The 15,856-nt window shown below is 40.5% G+C and overlaps 1 protein-coding gene across 2 annotated transcripts in view; it reads left to right on the top strand.

The window, feature by feature from the left end:
• Positions 1-15,856, top strand: part of FECH (ferrochelatase) — a 40,067-nt gene that overhangs the window by 23,828 nt on the left and 383 nt on the right. For both annotated transcript variants that reach the window (XM_007450104.1, XM_007450103.1), the window contains 6 exons: positions 743-877; positions 3,479-3,585; positions 7,001-7,099; positions 10,722-10,829; positions 11,247-11,411; positions 15,574-15,633. In XM_007450104.1, coding sequence (XP_007450166.1) covers positions 743-877; positions 3,479-3,585; positions 7,001-7,099; positions 10,722-10,829; positions 11,247-11,411; positions 15,574-15,633 — 674 coding nt within the window. The remainder of the gene's footprint in view (positions 1-742; positions 878-3,478; positions 3,586-7,000; positions 7,100-10,721; positions 10,830-11,246; positions 11,412-15,573; positions 15,634-15,856) is intronic.

Below are 15,856 nucleotides of genomic sequence, written 5' to 3'. Positions count from 1 at the left end.
TAGGTGCCAGAATAATGATTTTTAAATCCCACTTAGCGCCTCCAACTTAAGCATTGTTGTTGGTTTGTTCGTTGATTTGTTTTTCATATAAGTGAGGAGAATCATTTGAATCATTTGTTATTAGTGCACTTTTATCAAGTATCCCAGAGCTTTTATATAAACTAGGTGGCCTGGGGTCTGAGGGAACAGAAGGAGGGGACCCGGGTTTTGGAAGAGGCTGGGGGTGAGCCATGGAAGGAGCACAGGCTTTGGGGTGGGGAGACCCACGTTGCAATCTCATCTCAACCATCTGCTAGTTGTGACTTTGGGCATGTTCATTAACCTTTGAGAGTCTGTTTCCTTATCTGAAAAATGGGGTTTAGATGAGAAAAAAAAAAGCACCATGTCTCCCATGGTATCTGGTACATAAGAGGAGGTTATACTTTAAGGATAAATGCTCTCTGCTCTTGAGTCTCTCTTATCTCAGCCAAGAGCAGAGAATAAGGCCCAGAAGCTTGAGTTTTAAAAACCATATGCTAAATAAAGGTGTGTGTGTGAGAGGGGAGGTTGAACACAGAAAATAATTTTTAAAAATCCATATACTAGCAGAAGACTGGCTAAAATCCAAGGACTATTCTAAACTTGCTCACATTATCAGTATCATAGGAAATTAGGTTAACTGTCTTTGTTCCGGACACTGCATTCTGTTTGGAAGCTATATCAAGATGAATGCTTTCTCCTTTCCACACATGCTTCCTAATAGCCCCTCACAAATACTATATTGGATTCCGGTATGTCCACCCGTTAACAGAAGAAGCAATTGAAGAGATGGAGAGAGATGGGCTGGAAAGGGCGATTGCTTTCACACAGTATCCACAGTACAGCTGCTCTACCACAGGTAAGGCTTCTCTCTGACAGTGGGAGGGTAGATCTGGCCCTGGCAAAAATAACCAGGGAACCTGAGCGCGGAAGGAAACGATAAATCATTTTCGATTTGAATGGCAAATCCAGTCTGTCTGTTTTAAACATGAGAGTTCAGGTCAGTCCGTTGGAAATCTCATGGTTCATCTGTCCCTTGAGTTATTAGCCAGTTGACTGAGAATTACAAATGGTGGGTGAAAGGCAGTGGCTTCCAGTGTTCAGTGCTTTAATGCAGCTGTATAATGGATCAGTAATGAACCTTAAGCCACTTTCTATGTTTGTGTAATAACCCTTATTTTTATGGCTACCCTAATATTCTTATTAATGTAGCAAAGTTGATAGCTGTTCCCATTTTGCCAGCAGAGATGTCCATATAACATTGGAAATATTGGTATGTATTTTGGTTATGCTTTGCTTATGGGTTGGTTCCTGGTTAAACCAAAACCCAGTTTAGGGTTTCCTTTGCAAACTTCTCTCAGTGTTCTAGATTTTGGGAAATGTTACTAGGTGTTGTTTCCTATATATTTAATTGGAGCTGGAGAATAATCTGTTTTGCCAATCGCTGTATTATGAGGTATAGGTAAATCTACTGTCACCCACAAATACATTTGTTTACATCCTTTCTCAAGGCTTGCGGTCAGCACATTTTTACTCTCAAATTGCTTTTGGACATTAGTGCATATTATTTCTATAACTATAAGGAGAAAACAAAAGGCTACTGGAAGAAATCTTGGAAGCCTGGTGTGTGCCTTAAATATTTATTCAGAGCACCTGTGAAAATGTCTGAGTTCTCAGACACCCTCAGGAGTTTGAACTGTGATTCCTTTTGGATATGTACCTCAGTAACTTTAAAATGTCTGGTAACGTTATTGGAGAATAAATCAGATTTTATAAATTTCTAAACTATACTTTGGCCGGGCTTTCAAAAATATAACTCAACATGTAAATGTCCACTCTCAAAATTAAACAAGTTCAGAAGATGGTTATTTATATGGCAAAGGATTGACTAGGGTTTCATTTCACAGCTGTGGCTCTAGCAGTGTGTTTAAAACAGTAGTGTCTGCAGCTTTTCCCTACTGCTTCTGGTGTAAGGGCAGGTGCATCCCTACTTCAGAGATGTGAAAGCCTTTGGGAAGTATGTTCATTCTTTGAGGCCACTAGAGTGTCATTTATCTGTTGTTTTATTTAGACACATATTGTGGCAGCAGCAGTATATTCTATGTATCAATCACTTTTTTTAATCATGCAACTTTTTTAGTTACGCTTTTCCCTTAATTACTACTTTTGATAGTTCATTGCATGCTTCTGAGTGATTCAGAAGACCTGCTGTGGCTTCTCGAAGTCCTTCTGTACATCTGAAGATGCTGTTCACCTGTGAAATGTGGTTTGCAATGTGAAGATGGTGGTGACTGCTTTGTGATTTCTGGAGGGATGGTATTTGAACCTGGAATGGACTCAATTTGGATTTATCTGACTCATTGTATTCTGCTCAGAAAAATGGAACTCCAATTATTTTTTTGAAAATTGAGCCTTAGCCTGAGAGTACATGTGATTTAAATATGGCTTTTTCCTGGCTAGCATTTTAATTTGGAGACCTAACTGGTTAATAATTCTCATGGAGAAACCGGTGGTGTTGGGAAGCGTGGCAATGTTTTGGAGCGTTTGACCCATGTGAAGATTGAAGAGGAGGCCCCATGTTAGGGTTAGTTTCCTAGGATTAAGGCTTGGCTCCAGTGCCAGCTCCTCTAGGCCAGGAAAAAAATTGCACTGGGTTGGCACCATCTGCTTTCCCTTAGTCTTCAAATTTTCATGGTTTCCGTCTCTCGTTTAGAAATACAAGTTTTGTTAGATTACCTGTAAGGATTTGGTATTCATTTAACTTATTCTAGGGAATGATGATAATTTTATAAAGCAGGTAAAAACAGAGAATGTGCTTAGAAACCTTAATAAGCTGCTCTTCTTATCAAACAAGCCATTAAAAAGGATGGTTATAAAGCTTTTATTATAATGTGGAAAATATTCATCTCATAATACTAAGTAAAAATGCCCTAAATACTCAGGATACAAAACTGCACATGTCCTAAAAAGTATAACTTTGTAAAACAAAACAGCTGTAAAGAAAAATAATTGGAAAGAACTACCTTAGAATAAAACAATGACTGTATTAGCATGCTGGGGTCATGGCCAGTTTCTTTTTTGCTTTCTTTCCCACCCCTACATTTTCTGTAAATGGGGTTGATTACCTTCATAATGGGAAAAAAATTTAACATGCTTTCAATTGTAAGACTTGGTCCTTGCAAATAATGACTGCTTGTATTTCATAAATCCGCTGCCATTGTGCTTCTCTAGAGAAGTGGCCTTGATACTCTTTGAAAGGCCATTGAAATTGATTGCTTTTTAGTGATCTTCATTTGCAGGGTAGTTAAATCTATATGCATTTTAGAGTATTGAAGTGATTGTAATTAGACTGATTCAGTGCAGACTTACCTACTTTGAACTTATTACTGCTTTTACTAGTCTGTTTTTTATTTTCACCATAGCCCACATGCGTGTACTAAGTGGCCCCTGTATATTTCAGGCAGCAGCTTAAATGCCATTTACAGATACTATAATGAAGTGGGCAAGAAGCCCACGATGAAGTGGAGCACGATTGACAGGTGGCCCACACACCCCCTCCTCATTCAGGTAAGCCAGCCACTGCCAGCTGCGTCTGTCACCCCAGCTTCTGGTGTGAGTCAGGTTCTTGTCCCTGCCTGGTCTGTGGGTGTCCTGAATCTTACTGTTCTCTTACTTAAATTGTGTGCTGGGGATTAACAAAAGGTATTAGAGTCTTGATTTATTATGACAGGAGGAAATAAATTTAAAGATTAAAGGGTAAACTCTTTTCTTTCTTCAGATTAATAGTATTAGTTACAGACCATGGCAGAATTATGTTTTGAGTTTTGTGTTTCACAGTGACCAAAAGAACGTTAAAGATTATGCAAGGAAAAAAAAAGATTATGCAAGTTGTTTCATTTAATCTCCATTCATAGACTGAACAGCTGACAAATAGATCCTCTATTTTCTAAATCCTTTAAAATACCAAAAGATTAAAAAATTTTAAAGATAATATATCTACATGTTCTGAGACAGAATAAATTTAACATTTCAATTGAGAAAGTTTCATATATTAAAAGAAATTTCAAATTTCTCCTACATAGTTTATATTTATAATATTTATAGTAATAGATGTTTGATTTTAGGAGAATCGGTTAAAGCTACAATTCTAAAGCTTTGAATTGGTGTTATTATGTACTTTTTCGCCCTTTGAATAGGGGAGTACTACTGGCTATTGTCCTTGATCAAACAAATATTATTTTGTTCTGTTGGTGGAAGTTTCTACCTTCGAGTTAGTTTAGGTAGAAGAAATACTAAGTGATGTGGATTTCATCCGTTTATTTTTCATTCCTCAGACCGTCTCTGGCAAAATACCAGCTTAACACTTTTTTGAAGCCTGGAGTAACTTAAAATCGATAACCACTAGATGGTGGTAGACATCATTGAAAGCAGGCCGGCTCGCCTCTGAGCAGACGGTGTTTTCCTTAGGCCTGTAGGTGCTGTCAAGGGTTAACGCTTAGGTTGAAATCCAGTTTTAAGTAAAAAGTGCGAAGTGAAAAGGAGGCACCTTCCCTCAGGGATGGGTGTAGTTTTGGTCTCAGTGTGGTGTCCTCCTCCCCACCTCTCTCCCAGTTTGCTCTTTGCTGGGTCCAGTCCGGACCGCCTGAGCCCCAGCCTGGCCTGCCTGTTCTGCTCTTGGAGGCCTGTGATTGGAAACAAGGGAGGTTTCAGGTTAGCACTGACATGTGGTCGCAGAGAACCGAGGGATCTGCACAGCATCTGCCTGCCCTAATTGAGGGAGTAATTAGATTTGCATTAAAATTCAGTCCTTTGAAAAGGAGGGAAGCAGAAAGATGGAAAGGTCTCTTCACTGAGGAAGTCTCCCTTCATAAAATGAAAGGGAATTTTAGAGGCATTTATCTGCCCTCCTATATGGTGTGATTGAAGGCTCTCAGAGCCGCCTGCTTTTTCCATTCTGCAGAGGGATTGCGCATAGAAAATACCACAGATGGATTTTAGATGATTTCAGGAACACTTCTGCTCGCCCACGGCTCCTCTATTTTGATGAAGGCTGACTCTGTTGTAAGCTGTCACAAATTGTGTTTCTACTTGCAGTTACGCAAGATGATAAAAGGAAAAAATACTACTAAAATTTTGAGGAAACAAAAATTTATGGTTAGATTTTATTAGTATCATGACGATTACGTGAGGAGATTTGATATCTAGTGGAAATAGAAAAAAACCCCAACTAAACAAAAACTAAAAGTAAAAACTGAAACTAAAAATTTTGTGTTTAGTCTACATTTCTATCGATACGTATTATAGGTAGTAATTACTCAAAATAGTCATTTTACTACTCTATCTGGCTGTTGGAATATTTGGTGTAAATGTATGTTCCAGGCTCCTACTTAAACTTTGCATTGGGCCTCCTTATCTAGGCTTTTATACAAAGTCTTTTCTGAGCATCCTTAGTCTCCAAACACTGCAGAGACCACCAGAAAATATTGCTTTTGTCTGAATCTAATCCTATCACATCGACTCTATAGGTAAATTATAAATTTTGAAAAGGGAGCTAACTCTCTAGGCACCGTTTTGTGCCTTAGAGCATTAATTTGTCAAATTTTGTGGGTTCTGGAAAGATTAATAATATCCCGATATTTATTAGGTAATAATTTGCTCATCCTATAGTATTAACCACTGATATATCAAAATGCCAACAAGTACAAATTTACATGGTTCTGGTAAATTGTCCTTTATAATTTTTTTTAATAATGCTTTAAAAGCCTTTTTATTTGGAAATCATTTCAAGTACTGGAAAAGTTACAAGACTAAGAATAGTATATAAGAAACTCTCTTTGTTTAGATTCACATATTAATAACATTTATCCCACTTGCTTTATCATTTGCATGCTCTGTGTGTGTGTATGCATATGTATGTGTGTCTATGTATACATAATTTTTTTCCTGAACCTTTTGAGAATGTTTTTTATATATATATATACATACATACACACACACACGCATACATACAGACTTATAGAACCACGCTTTACACCTAAACAGCAGGCGTATTCTTTTCCATAACAATGATACAATATTCAACTTCAGCAAATTTAACATTGATACTTAAATCTATCTAATCTACATTCATATTCCAATTTTGTCAATTGACCCATTAATGTCCTTTGTAGCATTTGCTTTATAAGTTAAATGACAGAGTGATTAAAGAGTGAGATAAAAGAAAGCCTCTTCAGATCTGGTATTTCAGCACCTATTGTTGTGACTGGGGGAAGTGCCAACTAAGGAAGGGAATTAACTGGTCTGGTGGAGAGAGATGTGACGAGGAAGGGGGGCTGCGTTCTAGCCCAGGTTCCGCAGATGCCATGCGGCTGAGCGGGCTGAACGGGCCCCCCAGTCAGCCTCAGCTCCCCCCTCTGTGGATTTAGCGAGAGTTGTACAACCTCTCATCTGTTGTTATGAAGGCTGTCATGAAGATTGACTCAGTGAGGAAAAGGTCGTAAAAATAGAATCATATTTTCTTATTCCTCTGTTATTTCTGTCTAATGTATTTTAATGTGATATGCCTGAAAGCCAAGCTAAGGGAGATTTAGTAAGACCCTGTAAGCTGTTTTCCTGCTAGCCGAGCAAATGAGAGGTCTTAAAACAGCTTCTCCTTCCCATCTGTGTTTCCTTTCCATCTGGAAGTGTGCCCTGTGCCTCCCAAGGGGAAGCATCCAGAGCGTTCGTTTTCAGTGAGCCATTAGCGAGCTTTAGAAGTTTCCCATCAAATTCCCCAGGCCCCTGAAACCGTTATGAGCCATTTTGATGATGAACCAAAGCAAGAGAGACTGTACGGTTTGCAGTTTTTTTTACAAAGACAGTTCTGATGTTTGAGGGCTTCTCTGAGAGTTTTGGTGTCGCTCTCATTTGAAAAAGATTTTCTTTTCCTTCCATGTCTTCCTTCCCACTCCCTCCTTATCCCCCTTTCTTGGTGTTCCCACAGTGCTTTGCCGACCACATTCTGAAAGAACTGGACCATTTTCCACTTGAGAAGAGACGCGAGGTGGTCATTCTTTTTTCTGCTCACTCGCTGCCAATGTCTGTAAGTAAGAACATCCTGTTGGATAACCAAGTGGTAGAGGATTTCGAAATGTGTAACCTGGACTCAGCTTCCATTCGGCCTAAGCCCAGTGCAAGCAGGAGCTCTAAAATCTCAAACTGAACTTGGTGCTAATTTTAGACTCATTTCTTGAAGCCTAATAACAATTCATTCAGACTATACTATTGTGAATAGACATTGTCCTAATAAGTCCCTTTAAAAATGGTAACTTGAAGATATATTCCTACATAAGAATTTTTAATAAGTGGGACAGTTAAAAGGAGACCGCTTTTTGCCTGCCCTGTTGAAGGAACTCAGCCTGATGTTTCAGGGTGTTGGATTGTAGAGCCGAGCACTCTCAACCCCATTCTTTTTTTTTTTTGCGGTACTCGGGCCTCTCACTGTCGTGGCCTCTCCCGTTGCGGAGCACAGGCTCCGGACACGCGGGCTCAGAGGCCATGGCTCACGGGCCCAGCCGTTCCGCGGCATGTGGGATCTTCCCAGACCGGGGCATGAACCCGCGTCCCCTGCATCGGCAGGCGGACTCCCAACCACTGCGCCACCAGGGAAGCCCTCAACCCCATTCTTTTGTCCTCAAGACTTGGGCTGTTTGAATTCCCGGAAGTGATTAGTTTTTAATTTGCCAAGGCTAGGGAGCACATTTTGGCCAGTGAATATAGAGTGTGTCAAATTATGATCTGGTTGCTGCTGAGTTTCTCATATTACACTGGGTGTTCATTAAGATACCGCATCTGTGCCTTCACTGTTGCATTTGTGGAGACAAGAATGATGGAGCTGGTGTATGTATGATTTACAGAAGTGCTTGGGATAAGCAGCCAGTTTCATCAGCTTAGAACCAGCGTTGTACCCAAAAACATTGCTTTCAAAGCTGGAGACGTAGAGAACGACATTTTCTTCGGTGTTATTAAGGTTTTAACTCCAGGGATAATGGAGTTAATGCAAGTGTTGTGTCTGGGGCCACTCTTCTAATTGGTCTGTGCTGCCACCTGGTGGTCACCAGGGGCAAGCCCTTTGCAGCTTCTCTCTCCTACATGTCACCTAAGCGGTGCCACGTTCAGCAGTAGGTAGCTCTGGAGAGAAATTTCTCTCTTCTGGAAGCCTGCCTGTTCTCTTTTCTGGTCCCGTGCAAATTCTCTTCACATGTCCATCCTCTTGCTCTGTGCTTCTCCTTTTTATAACTGTCCTGTGTGTGATGAGGCCGTGTCTGAAGTGCCAGAAGGGAAGCTCTCTAGCCAGGAAAGGAGGAAGCACATTTTTTTTTTTTTTTTTCTTGCGTTATGCGGGCCTCTCACTGTTGCGGCCTCTCCCATTTGCGGAGCACAGGCTCCGGACGCGCAGGCTCAGTGGCCATGGCTCACGGGCCCAGCCGCTCCGCGGCATGTGGGATCTTCCCGAAACGGGGCACGAACCCGCGTCTCCTGCATCGGCAGGCGGACTCTCAAGCACTGCGCCACCAGGGAAGCCCGGAAGCACATTTTTATACGTGAACGATTCCAGGTGCTGCCTTCTCTCCTCTCGTCTCTCACCTCACTTCCCGTTCTTCCCCTCAGGGACTGAACATGCTGCTTCCAGGTTTGTTTATTTGGGTTTTTTTTTTGCTGCCCAAGGTCTTGGGTGAGACTGAGAAACACCATGAAGTCAGGAGGATAAGGATGGGGTAGGGAAGGCAGAGGGATTGTCGAGCAAGAAGACTGTTCTCACAAGCTCTTCTTTTTCCCCTGCATTCGCTTCTAATGACTTTTTCCCCGTAATGACTTTTTAAAAACGTATTATGTTGAAGTCATTTTAGACTTAACAGAAAAGTTGCAAAAACAGTACGGTGTTCCCTTAGCTTCTCCTAATGTTGACATCTCACATAACCAGAGTCCAGTGATCAAAACTAAGGACCGAACGGCGGTACAGCGCTGTTACCTGAAGGCCTTACTCAGATGTCACCACTTCTTCCTCAGTTGTCTCTTTGCTGTTCCAGGATCCAATCCAGGACATAACATGGCATTTACTTGTCACGTCTCCTCAGGATCCTCCAGTCTGTGACAGCTCCTCATACTTTCCTTGTCTTTCATGACCTTGATATTTTTGAAGAGTGATTTTAGTAGCATGTTAGTTATTTTGTAGCATGCTCCTCCATTTGGATTTGTCTGATATTTTCTCATGATTAGACTGAGGTCGTATATTATCAGGAGAAAAACCCCTGGGGTGGTCTGTCCTCAGTGTAGCATATCGGGGGAACACACTGGCAGTATGTTTTACTACTCGTGACGTGATCCCTGGTCATTTGTCTAAGGCGGTATCTTCTGGATTTGTCCATTATAAAGTCACTATTTTTCTCTCTGTAATTACAAATATCTTAGGCAAGCTACTTTGAGACGGTGCAAATATCTTGTGGTTCCTCAGACTTTTGCCCACTAATTTTAGCCTCCATCAGTGGATATTTCTGTGCTGTTCTAATGGTGACTTTATATTTCCCTCATTCCTTCTACATTTATGTTTCTAATGGCAAACTAACTTTTAGTAATATCATGAAAAGGTTCATCATTTTATTTCGACAATGTTTGTTGAACACCTACTATATTCCAGGCAGTCTTCTATCCTCTATCATAAGATATGGCAATGAACAAAATAGACAAGAATCTTTGCCTCCAGAGAATGGGGGAAGGGGGGCAGATAATAAACATAATACATAAGAAAATAATCTGGAATATTAGGAGGTAATAAGTGCTATGGGAAGAAATAAAGCAGGGTAAGGGGGTTAGGGAGTTAGTACACAACTAAATATTAAAGAAGTAAAAGTAACATTTCTACTGAACATTTTCAGAGGTATTAGCAAGCTGTTCTGGCTGTGAGTAGCATTTACAGATATTGTGCACAAAGCATTGCCACGGTCCGCTGTTGTGGGAAGACTGGGGAAAAGGAATTAGAAGGCACAGGCCATGCTCTTGAGGAGCCTGAAGTCTGAGCCCGCATGCTGCTTCTTTCTCTTATTCCACTAGTGTTTACTCTGTGTCCACCTGGTCCCCATAGACTCAGTAGTTCTGTACACTGTCCATACAGCACTCTTTCAATTTCATTTCTAAAATCAGGGAGTTCCCTGGTGGCCTAGTGGTTAGGATTCCAGGCTTTCACTGTCGTGGCCCGGGTTCAATCCCTGGTTGGGGAACTGAGATCCCACAAGGTGTGCAGCGCAGCCAAAAATAAAAATAAAATAAAATGAAATAAAATCAGCCCCACAGGTGACTACCAAGAGTGAAGGCCCATCCCTTGTTGCCTCTTCCTTCCCAGCTTTTCTGTCTCATTTTCCCTGTTTCAGATGGGGGATTGAAGAAACCCATCCTCCATCGTCATACATTGTCAATCTCCCACGAATAACATGGACACAGAATTTGACATGTTCCTAGGGACCTTAGAGATGATTGAGTACAGTGTTCTCCTTTGGCTGATGAAATCGATCCAAGGAAGTTGGGCGTTGAGCTCAGATGGCATGGTCGTTAGCGCAGAAGACAAGGGGCGGCCTCAGGTCCAGGGCTCACGCCACCTCACCGCACAGTCCAAGGCTCTCGGAACCCTTCACAGTGTTGGTGACTGAACACCCGTGTCTCTGTTGCAGGTGGTCAACAGAGGGGACCCCTATCCTCAGGAGGTGGGCGCCACTGTCCAGAGAGTCATGGATAAGCTGGGTTACTCCAATCCCTACAGACTGGTTTGGCAGTCCAAGGTAGGTGGCTTCCACACATCTGCAGGCAGTCAGCTTTCTTGAGGATGTGTATTTTAGGACATAGTTATAAAATGATTAGATTGGGCCCTTTCACGTAGGCAGATGTTCTGTAACCTGACTGCTCCCATGAGCAGAAAGAACTCTGCAAGCAAATAAGATGGAGGGACCATCAAGTGACTACTGGAATTCCTTGATTCCATTGAAACAGTAGATTATTTTTAATTGTAATCATAGAAATTGTTTTTTTTTTATATTTTGCCAATTTCGAGGATTCAAGCTTAATATAGAAATACCAGAACCCATTAGAGAAGGTGTAAAACGTGGCCCTCACTCTTACAGGGAGGTGTGTGTATGTCCAGGGCAGTGGGCTGTGGTGAGACGTGGGTCCCTGTGTGCATTCATCCTCCTTTCTCACAGGTTGGCCCGATGCCCTGGCTGGGTCCTCTGACAGACGAGGCCATTAGAGGGCTTTGTGAGAGGGGGAGGAAGAATATCCTTTTGGTTCCGATAGCATTTACCAGCGATCACATTGAAACGCTGTATGAACTGGACATCGAATACTCTCAAGTTCTAGCCAGTGAGGTAAGTGTGGTTATCAATCCCATTGTGATTTGTTTTAAAAGGAAACTCTCTCTGCAGTGATCTAATTGTATCATTCAAAACTATTGTTCAGTATATATGTTTGCAGGTACTGTGGCCTCATTGTTCTGAATAATATTTCATCTGAGTACGATCTGAACACATCAACTTAATTGCATGTTTGCAGTGGGAAAGCACTCTTGTGCCTTTGTAAAACTAGGCAGCCCAGGGATCACTGCAGGCAATATCATTTTGTTTAGTTTGAGTTACTCTACCCGTTGAAAATAATAAAAACTACATTTCCTTAAGAAAAAAATAATTATACTTCTCACCAGTTTGGAGGAAAAGAATTTTCTTGTTCTATAATTCCTCCTCTTCACCTAATAGTGCCCTTTACTTGGGCTGTTACACTGCTTCTGGTTGGGTTTCGAGGCACATAGGAGTCATCGCCATTTAAGAGAAGGGCGTGGAATGAACACTGGCACAGTATGTGTTACTTCCTTGACCTCTGTATGCACTCACTTAATTAGCTCTTTGCTACTGTGTTGTGAGCAGTCTGGTTATTGAAATAACAAATACCATTCTGAGTTGTCTTGTAATGTAAGATGGATGTGATTGTCATTCACATGGAGAAAAACTATTGTTGACCCATCTCAGGGCTTCTGAGGGCCGGCCTGAAACCTGAGTCCACTTCTTAGCATTGTTTCTATGGGAATTGTGGAACCCTTGGGACCCAAGGAGCCCTTCCCTCTCATCTTCCACCAGACCTCTTGGCCCTGGTCACCCCACGTGTGATGGATGGGGCCCTGGCCTCGAAGGATTCTTCACCCTCTCTGGGACCAGGTGGCAGGTGCAAGGAAGGGTGGAGAGTGGACTGGGGGAAAGCTTTAGCAGCACCCGACCCCACAGGTTTTTGTACGGATGTACTGGTCATCAATCACACATTGATGAAGGTGGAGGGTGCCTAAGTTACTTGTCAGTAGTTCTGATAAGGAATTTATGGGAAAGTTGTAGTTGGCTAACATGAGGTTGTAGGGTTGTCTATGGACTTCATTTGCCGATGCCTTCTAGGGACTTCCCCAGCAGTCCAGTGGTTAAGACCCTGCACTTCCACTACAGATACAGGCGATCTCTGGTTGGGGAACTAAGATCCCACATGCCATGCGGCACAGCCAAAACAAAACAAAAAAATGATGCCTTCTATATCCCAGCAATGACCTTGGCTAATGGTGACCTTGCTAGAAAACTGAAGTGCAAAGGTAGTTCATACCAGTGTATTTGGAAAACAAATTTTTGTTTGTATCGCATGATAATTCACATTCATTCATATTACCAAACTGAGGTCATCCCTTAGTAATCAAATGGATTATTAGTGACTAATATATTAGCCTATATAGAGAATAAAGAAAACCATCTACTGCAATTGATTTCATTATTTTGAAGGGAGAATACACTACATTTAAAAGTGTTAACTTTCTTTAAAAAGTAGTTTGAAATTTTTGCCCAAAATAGAAATTATTGCTTTTTGATAATAAAAATAATAAAGAACTCATTTCAGAGAAGTAGGACATAGAGAGTAGAACTCACTCAGACTCTTACCCCCGAGAGATATGTTAATATTTTGTTAAAAATGAGTCCCCTTTTCCCTCTAAATGTGCGCGTATCTTAATGAAAGTGGTTTTCTTCTACACATTTAGTAAAAATGGTATTTTATTTGCACTGTTTTTGTAACTTTTTTTCCTCTTAAAAATGTATTATGTATACATTAAAAATGTATTAGTATACTTTTTCTTTTTTTTTTTTTACATCTTTATTGGAGTATAATTGCTTTACAATGGTGTGTTAGTTTCTGCTTTATAACAAAGTAAATCAGTTACACATATACATATATCCCCATATCTCTTCCCTCTTGCCTCTCCCTCCCTCCCACCCTCCCTATCCCACCCCTCCAGACAGCCACAAAGAACCGAGCCGGTTTCCCTGTGCCATGCGGCTGCTTCCCACTGGCTATCTACCTTACGTTTGTTAGTATATATATGTCCATGTCTCTCTCTCGCCCTAACACACCTCACCCTTCCCCCTCCCCATATCCTCAAGTCTGTTCTCCAGTAGGTCTCTGTCTTTATTCCTGTTTTACCCCTAGGTTCTTCATAACATTTTTTTTTCTTAAATTCCATATATATGTGTTAGCATACGGTATTTGTCCTTCTCTTTCTGACTTACTTCACTCTGTATGACAGACTCTAGATCTATCCACCTCATTACAAATAGCTCAATTTCGTTTCTTTTTATGGCTGAGTAATATTCCATTGTATATATGTGCCACATCTTCTTTATCCATTCATCCGACGATGGGCACTTAGGTTGTTTCCATAACCTGACTGTTGTAAATAGAGCTGCAATGAACATTTTGGTACATGACTCTTTTTGAATTATGGTTTGCTCAGGGTATATGCCCAGTAGTGGGATTGCTGGGTCGTATGGTAGTTCTATTTGTAGTTTTTTAAGGAATCTCCATACTGTTCTCCATAGTGGCTGTACCAATTCACATTCCCACCAGCAGTGCCAGAGTGTTCCCTTTTCTCCACACCCTCTCCAGCATTTACTGTTTCTAGATTTTTTGATGATGGCCATTCTGAATGGTGTGAGATGATACCTCATTGTAGTTTTGATTTGCATTTCTCTAATGATTAATGATGTTGAGCATTCCTTCATGTGTTTGTTGGCAGTCTGTATATCTTCTTTGGAGAAATATCTATTTAGGTCTTCTGCCCATTTTTGGATTGGGTTGTTTGTTTTTTTGTTATTGAGCTGCATGAGCTGCTTGTAAATTTTGGAGATTAATCCTTTGTCAGTTGCTTCATTTGCAAATATTTTCTCCCATTCTGAGGGTTGTCTTTTGGTCTTGTTTATGGTTTCCTTTGCTGTGCAAAGGCTTTGAAGTTTCATTAGGTCCCATTTGTTTATTTTTGTTTTTATTTCCATTTCTCTAGGAGGTATACATTTAAGATGTTTCTGATTTTTTGCTTTCATAAACTGCTCTGTAATAAACATCATTTTTCCAATTATTTTCTTAGAAATAATTCCTAGCAATGGAATGTAAATGTTGGTACATATTTTATTGGATTGTCCTACAGAAATACATCCTTTAAGTCTCCCATGAACAGTGTTTGAGAACACTTGGGCCTCCCCTGGTGGTCCAGTGGTTAAGACTCCTCACTTCCACTGCAGGGGGCACGGGTTCGATCCCTGCTCAGGGAACTAAGATCCTGCATGCCATGCAGTGTGGCCAGAAAGAAAAAAAACAGTGTTTGAGAACACTGACCAACTGGTTATCCTGCTGTTACTTTCTACATGAAGTTTTGGAATATGATCGATCTCTTTTTAAATTGAGAACTATGTGTTTGCTGAATCTCACCATTTTCCCCTTCCCAGTCTTCTAACGTAAAAGATAAAGCAACAAAAAAGCCATCAGCATTTCAGAAGGGGAAAGAGAAGATCCTAGCTACCTGAGTAAATAAGAATTAGATATTTCTCAGTTATTTGGGGGATAATTAGCTGGAATCAACTGTATATTTTTGGAGAGGGGAGCAGGGATGGTTGTAAACAATCCTTAGGTTTTTAATTTAGATTTTTCTATGTAAGAATATATTTAAAAACCCAACTCTGCATATTGGATCCAGTCTAGTTTCAATATACGTTAAATTAATTTACCTCTCTTGGAACTTGGAATCAAAACATGTGTAAAGATTTAAGTCATTAAAGCAACGTTCTGCTTAGATAGAGTCTGTAAAAGTATGAATTAGAAAGGTAGACTGAAAAAAGAATGGTAAGAAGATTTAAATTACTTGACTATTCTATCAGATACAAACCTCAAAAATGGTATGGAAACAAAGCACCCATGGGAAGGTAATGGGATGAGGGAAGGAATAGAAATTGAAGAGCAATTTTATGATAAAGGGGTGAAAATCAGCGTCTATGTCTGGTCCCGGGACTGTTTTTCATTTCTGGGTAGTCTGGGAACACTTTGGTACTAAGACTTCGAGTTGTGTATGTATGTATGTTTATTTATTTTATTTTATTTTTTGTAGTAGTTTCTTTAAAAAAAAAAAAAGGAAAATAAAACGTGTATGTGTTTTTCCTCCCTTTTCTCATTTGATTTCAGTGTGGGGTTGAAAACATCAGAAGAGCAGAGTCTCTTAATGGAAATCCACTGTTCTCGAAGGTATCTCTAGTGTTACAACCATTTTAGTAGAACATGTTGGAGAGCAGTCCTCTGAGAAACTCTTACAGAATATTGGTTTTCTCACATATTAGAACATTTTGAGTTCCAATTAATTACAAAAATAAAATCGAATTCCTTATGCTCTCTCGCTCTTTTCTCCTTTAGAGAGCCCCCGTTTTCTTATTTCTACCCACCTATCACTATGTCTAATTAAAAATCTGCC

Source organism: Lipotes vexillifer, unplaced genomic scaffold, assembly GCF_000442215.2.
Source record: "Lipotes vexillifer unplaced genomic scaffold, Lipotes_vexillifer_v1.1 scaffold79, whole genome shotgun sequence".
Lineage (NCBI taxonomy): Eukaryota > Metazoa > Chordata > Mammalia > Artiodactyla > Lipotidae > Lipotes > Lipotes vexillifer.
Note: the sequence above shows the minus strand (reverse complement) of the source record. Positions and strands in the feature narration are given on the sequence as shown.